Source organism: Carcharhinus amblyrhynchos, unplaced genomic scaffold, assembly GCF_965287045.1.
Source record: "Carcharhinus amblyrhynchos unplaced genomic scaffold, sCarAmb.v2.hapA chromosome_300, whole genome shotgun sequence".
NCBI lineage: Eukaryota > Metazoa > Chordata > Chondrichthyes > Carcharhiniformes > Carcharhinidae > Carcharhinus > Carcharhinus amblyrhynchos.
The window spans coordinates 181,458-188,365 of NW_027650040.1; the positions used below are offsets into that span (position 1 = coordinate 181,458).

At 61.0% G+C, this 6,908-nt stretch overlaps 1 protein-coding gene across 1 annotated transcript; it reads left to right on the forward strand.

Annotated features, from left to right (window-relative positions):
* Positions 1 to 1,942: 1,942 nt before the first annotated feature.
* Positions 1,943 to 3,962, forward strand: LOC145339055 (ribosomal RNA-processing protein 7 homolog A-like; the record flags this gene model as incomplete). The annotated part of the gene is made up of 5 exons (XM_080183479.1): positions 1,943 to 1,999; positions 2,091 to 2,233; positions 3,256 to 3,384; positions 3,636 to 3,759; positions 3,864 to 3,962. Coding segments are annotated over exons 1-5 (541 nt in total), but the record flags the coding sequence as incomplete, so codon positions are not given.
* Positions 3,963 to 6,908: the final 2,946 nt, after the last annotated feature.

Consider the following 6,908-nt stretch of genomic DNA (forward strand, 5'->3'; position numbering starts at 1 on the left):
CTGATACCGTGAGACAGTAGTGCTAACCACTGTGCCACCCCTTGAGAACGAGTATGCCCCCTTATAGAGGAAAGGTGGGGCTCTCTTATCTGGATCCTCTGAATGTCTCTGAACACAAGGAATGGAAGCAAGGAGAGGCCTCCAACCCTTCAAGCCCACCCAGCCATTCAATGCGACCGTGGCTGATTTATGCTGACCTCAGCTCCTTTTCTGTGCCGTTTCCCCATTGTCCTCCTCTCTATTCCTCAATTATCAAATATTTATCCAACTCCACTTTAAATCCTTCTAATGATCCAGCCTCCAGCGCCCTTTGGGGCAGAGAATTCCAGAGATTCAGTAGTCTCTGCGAGAAGAAATTTCTATGCACCTCAGTTTTAAATAACTGGCCATCTATCTTGTAGCTTCGTCCCCTTGTTCCAGACTCTCCCACTGGTGAAAACATCTCACCATCTACCCTCTCAAGTCCCTTAGGCTCTGATATGTTCCAATAAGATCATCCCTCACCCTTTTAAACTCCAAGGAATACAGATCCTGACTATTTTATCTCTCATCATAGGACAATTCTCTCATCCCTGGTGAATCTCCTTTGGACTGCCTCCAATGTTACTATACCCTTTTTTAAGTAAGGAGACCAAAACTAGTCTTCCAGATGAGGCCTCCTGATTCAAAATGTTGGCTCTATTCTCTCTGCACAGATGCTGTCAGGCCTGCTGAGATTTTCCAGCATTTTCTCTTTTTGTTTCAGATTCCAACATCCGCAGTAATTTGCTTTTGTTTTCAATTTACCTGCACATTCCCAGGATTGGAGGATTTTAGCCCTAAGGAAAGATTGGGGTTGTTTCCTTTGGAATAGAGGAAGCTGAGGGGTGATTGAATTAAAATTAGTATTATGAGGCTCCTGTATAGAGTGGATAGGAAGCGCCTATTTCCCTCGGCAGAGTGTTCAATAAACATGGAACATATATTAAGATAGTTGGATTAGAGAATCTGTGGAGAGTTTTTTCACGCAGAAGATGGTAGGGGCATGTGGTGAATGGGTTGGTCATGCTGATTTGTCCCTTAGTGTCCAAAGACATGTATATTATGTGGATTGGCCATGCTGAATTCCCTCTTGGTGTCTAAAGATGCGTAGATTACATAGATTGATCGTGCTAAATTGCCCCTTAGTGCCAAAGATGTGCAGGTTAGGCAATTTGGCCATAGGAAATGCATGGGGTTTGGGTGTAGGAGTGGGCCTGGGTAGGATGCTCTTTCAGAGAGGAGGTGCAAACTCGATGAGCTGAATAGCGTCCTTCTGCACTTTAAGGATCCTATCGTTCTATGGAACTCACAGCCTGAAAGGGTGGTAGGGGCAGAATCCATGAACGCATTTACGAAATGTGCACTTGAAGTGCTGTAAACTACAGAGCTGCGATTAGGCTGTCACGGACTGAAGGGCCTCCATAGTTATCAATTTTCAGTATTCCAAACCCTAGCTACTGGGGCTGGCTGGGAGTGGGGGCAGATAGGAGAGGAGCAAGTGCTGTGTGTGCCTGAGTGAGAGGTCAAATTGTAGGAAAAACAGCAACTAGGGAATTGTCACAGTAACTTCATTGCAGTGTTAGTAATGTAAGCCTACTTGCGACACAAATAATTAAACTTAAACTCTGCTCCCAGTGAAGATGGGGATGAGGAGGGATTTCTGCTCTGAGGGTTGCTAATCTTTATTGGAATTCTCTTCCCCATGGAGAACAGTGGAGACTCTGCCACTGAAGATATTCAAGCTTGGGTCAGATCAATTAATCACAATGCCAGGCGCCTGGATCAAAGATGGCGCAGGGGTTGTTGACGCGAGTTCGTAGCGCAGTACCAGCGCTGAGCGCGCATCCTATTTGTATTGCGCCTGCGTACGATGTAGCTTTCGATTGGTTAGTGGGCAGCACTTCTGTCATTACGTATTTCCGGGAGTCCAAGATGGCGCCACCCACGGTCGAAACACGAACCGCCGGAGAATTCATCGGTAAAGCGTGGGGGAACCCGGGGGGAAGGGGAGCCGCCGCCCTGCCGTCTCTCTCGGACTCACTCCCTGTCTTTCTCTCTCCCTCTCTCAGTGATCCCGGTCCGGTTCTCCACCCGGAGCCGAGCCGTCTGGCATCTCCTTGTGAAGCCTCACCGGGTTCGCGAGGCCGCCGATAAGAAGCGACCTCAGAACCGGACCCTGTTAGTGCTGAACCTGCCCCCGTACGTCGGCGAGGTAACTGTCTAAAGGTTAACTATTAGTGCCATTGGTAAGGCTTACATTAACGCTGCTGTTACTGTGAAAATCCCCCTAGTCGCCACACTCCGGCGCCTGTTCGGGTACACTGAGGGAGAATGTAGCACGGCCAATGCACCCTAACCTTTCGGACTGTGGACGAAACCGGAGCACCCAGAGGAAACCCACACAGATATGGGGAGAACGTGCAAACTCCTGTGCCCCAAGCTGGGAATTGGACCCTGGCACTGTGAGGCAGCAGTGCTAACCACCATGCCAGCTGGGTGAGGGTGGGGATCTGGAAACGGTACTGAGGGGTGAAAGGTCATGGCTTGGGAGGGGGTTGCGGTTCATGGTTTAGTCTGATCCAATTGTTGATGATTGTCATCAAGCTGCGGGTATTTGTGGGATGCAGGGAGGAGATTCATTGAGGGTTGGAAGGAGTGGTGCTGAGTGACCCAGGCTGATCAGCCATGTGAGGAAGTGCCCGGCCACCACCACAGCCCTGCAAAGGGGATGTTTCTGAAGCTGCAAATTAGTCATCTTTCTGTTGCATCTGTGGAGAGAGAGTAGACACAGTAAGAAGTCTCACAACACCAGGTTAAAGTCCAACAGGATTATTTAGAAGCAAAATCCACTAGCTTTTGGAGCGCTGCTCCTTCGTCAGCATCTCCACACCATGATGACCATCGACACCGCAAACTGCCGGCTCCAAGTAGAGAGGATCTCCAAGAAGATTGTGCGTTTCTACACTAACAAAGGAGCAGTGCAGTCCAACGCTGGCATCTCCACATCGAGAGAGAGTAGACCTTTCGAGTCAGAGCTCCGATGGAGGCTGATCCAGACTCAAAAACTTGGTATTCTCTCTGCACAGATGCTGTCAGACCTGCTGTGATTTTTCCAGCATTTTTCTGTTTCTGTTTCAGATTCCAGCATCTGCAGTAATTTGCTTTTATCTCCCTTTTTGTTAGTTGGACTATGTTAAATCTGTCTCTTTTTTTTCCTGTTTGCTCTGTATTTAGGAGTGCGTGCGCAGGTTATTTACAGAATTTGGCCATGTGACCTCAGTGGAACTGCAGGAAAAGCCAGGCCCCAGCACCATATCCAAGGGGCAGGAATCAAAGTTCTTCTCCGACCCATCTGCACGGGGGGTATGATCTTTATTAATTTAAATCTCTGGCAAGGCCCATCGCTTAATGCTGTTGGGATGGTGGTATCAGGCTGTGGTGAGGTGATCTCTGTTTAAATGTCAGTGTGACGCCATAATGTAGGATTTGCTGAGATCTCTGTGGGTCGCAGTCTTGGCTCAGGTAACACCAGAGCAGCTCAGCAGGGGCTGGGGGGGGGGGGGGTCAGTATTCTTGCTTTGTGCTACTGTCTGCTTAATTCTCCTCTTGCTCAGAGTTTCCGAGTGGCCTACGTTGTGTTTAAGCGTGCGGCCGTAGTGAAAGCTGCCGCGTCCTGGAAACGCCGACAGCCCCGGGTTTTGTCCACGGATGAGCACCCGATCCAGACAGGCCTTCAGAGTGAGTACAGTGGCACGACCCAAACAAAGCTGCGTTCCTGATTGGCTGGCATGGCCTCGGGTTCAAAGGGCAGCGTCCTGACCCCTTGTCTTTGCCTCCTCCAGAATGGATGCAGGAATATGGCTCCCGGATCATTGACCCCGCTGAACTGCAGACTGAGGTTGACCAGTTCATGGAGAAACACGACAAGAAGGTGGGAAGAGGTACACAAGGGGTGGGGGAGGGGAGGGGGGGGAGGGAGGGGGAGGGGGAGGGGGGAGGGAGGGAGGGGAGGGGGAGAGGGGAGGGGGGAGGGAGGAGAGGGAGGGGGGAGGGAGGAGAGGGGGAGGGAGGAGAGGGAGGGGGGAGGGAGGAGAGGGAGAGGGGGGAGGGAGGGGGGGGAGGGGAGGAGAGGGAGGGGAGGAGAGGGGGGGGAGGGGAGGAGAGGGAGGGAGGAGGGGGAGGGGGGAGGGAGGAGGGGGAGGGGGGAGGGAGGAGGGGGAGGGGGGAGGGAGGAGAGGGAGGGAGAGGGAGGGGGCGGGGAGAGGGAGGGGGGAGGGGGGAGAGGGAGGGGAGGGGGAAGAGGGAGGGGACAGGAGGGGAGGGGGAGAGGGGAGGGGGGGGAGAGGGGAGGGAGAGAGGGGGAGGGGGGAGGGGAGGGGGGAGAGGGGAGGGAGAGAGGGGGAGGGGAGGGGGGGAGAGGGGAGGGAGAGAGGGGGAGGGGGAGGGGGGGGAGAGGGGAGGGAGGGAGAGAGGGAGAGGGAGGGAGAGAGGGAGAGGGAGGGAGAGAGGGAGAGGGAGGGAGAGAGGGGGAGGGGGGAGAGGGAGGGAGGAGGGGGAGGGGGGAGGGGGAGGGGGGAGAGGGAGGGAGAGAGGGGGAGGGGGGAGAGGGAGGGAGAGAGGGGGAGGGGGGAGAGGGAGGGAGAGAGGGGGAGGGGGGAGAGGGAGGGAGAGAGGGGAGGGGGGAGAGGGAGGGAGAGAGGGGGAGGGGGGAGAGGGAGGGAGAGAGGGGGAGGGGGGAGAGGGAGGGAGAGAGGGGGAGGGGGGAGAGGGAGGGAGAGAGGGGGAGGGGGGAGAGGGAGGGGAGGGGGAGAGGGAGGAGAGAGGGGGAGGGGGGAGAGGGAGAGAGGGGGAGGGGGGAGAGGGAGGGAGAGAGGGGGAGGGGGGAGAGGGAGGGAGAGAGGGGGAGGGGGGAGAGGGAGGGAGAGAGGGGGAGGGGGGAGAGGGAGGGAGAGAGGGGGAGAGGGAGGGGGAGGGGGGAGAGGGAGGGAGAGAGGGGGAGGGGGGAGAGGGAGGGAGAGAGGGGGAGGGGGAGAGGGAGGGAGAGAGGGGGAGGGGGAGAGGGAGGGAGAGAGGGGGAGGGGGGAGAGGGAGGGAGAGAGAGGGGAGGGGGGAGAGGGAGGGAGAGAGGGGGAGGGGGGAGAGGGAGGGAGAGAGGGGGAGGGGGGAGAGGGAGGGAGAGAGGGGGAGGGGGGAGAGGGAGGGAGAGAGGGGGAGGGGGGAGAGGGAGGGAGAGGGGGGAGGGAGGGGAGGGGGGAGAGGAGGAGAGAGGGGGAGGGGGGGGAGGGAGGGAGAGGGAGGGGGGAGAGGGAGGGAGAGAGGGAGGGGGAGGGGGGAGGGAGAGGGAGAGGGGAGAGGGAGGAGAGAGGGGGAGGGGGGAGAGGGAGGGGGGGGGAGGAGAGGGGGGGAGGGGGAGGGCGAGGGGGAGGATGGGGGAGGGGAGGGCGAGGGGAGGATGGGGGAGGGGAGGGCGAGGGGGAGGATGGGGGGGGCGGGCGGGGGAGGATGGGGGAGGGGAGGGCGAGGGGGAGGATGGGGGAGGGAGGGCGAGGGGGAGGATGGGGGAGGGGAGGGCGAGGGGGAGGATGGGGGCGGGAGGGCGAGGGGAGGATGGGGGAGGGGAGGGCGAGGGGGAGGATGGGGGAGGGGAGGGCGAGGGGGAGGATGGGGGAGGGGAGGGCGAGGGGGAGGATGGGGGAGGCGAGGGGGAGGATGGGGAGGGGAGGGCGAGGGGGAGGATGGGGGAGGGGAGGGGGAGGATGGGGGAGGGGAGGGCGAGGGGGAGGATGGGGGAGGGGAGGGGGAGGATGGGGGAGGGGGAGGGGGAGGATGGGGGAGGGGAGGGCGAGGATGGGGGAGGGCGAGGGGAGGATGGGGGAGGGCGAGGGGAGGATGGGGGAGGGGAGGGGGGGGGAGGATGGTGGAGGGGGAGGATGGGGGAGGGGAGGGGGAGGATGGGGGAGGGGAGGGGGAGGATGGGGAGGGCGAGGGGAGGATGGGGGAGGGGAGGGGGAGGATGGGGGAGGGCGAGGGGAGGATGGGGGAGGGGAGGGGGAGGATGGGGGAGGGCGAGGGGAGGATGGGGAGGGGAGGGGGAGGATGGGGGAGGGGAGGGGGAGGATGGGGGGAGGGGGGAGGGGAGGGGGAGGAGGGGGGGAGGGGAGGGGGAGGAGGGGGGAGGGGAGGGGGAGGATGGGGGGGGAGGGGAGGGCGAGGGGAGGATGGGGAGAGGGGAGGGCGAGGGGGAGGATGGGGGAGAGGGGGAGGGGGGAGAATGGGGGAGAGGGGAGAGGGGAGGGGGGAGGGGAGGGGAGGGGAGATGGGGGAGAGGGGAGGGCGAGGGGGAGGATGGGGGAGAGGGAGGGCGAGGGGGAGGATGGGGGAGAGGGGAGGGCGAGGGGGAGGATGGGGGAGAGGGGAGGGCGAGGGGGAGGATGGGGGAGAGGGGAGGGCGAGGGGAGGATGGGGGAGAGGGAGGGGAGGGGAGGATGGGGGAGAGGGAGGCGAGGGGGAGGATGGGGGAGAGGGGAGGGCGAGGGGGAGGATGGGGGAGGGGAGGGCAGGGGGAGGTGGGGGAGAGGGGAGGGCGGGGGAGGGAGGGGGGAGCGGGGGAGGGGGGGAGGGGGGGAGGGGGGGGAGGGGGAGGGGAGGGGGGGAGGGAGCGGGGGAGGGGGAGGGAGCGGGGAGGGGGAGGGAGGGGGAGCGGGGGAGGGGAGGGGGAGGGGAGGGAGGGGGGATGGACGGGGAGGGAGGGGGGAGGGAGGGGGAGCGGGGGAGGGGGAGCGGGGGAGGGAGGGGGGCGGAGGGAGGGCCGGCAGTGAGGGGGGATGGGGGGGAGTGAGGGGGTGGGGAGGGGGCGGGATGGAGGGGAGGGGGGGGATGGGGACCTG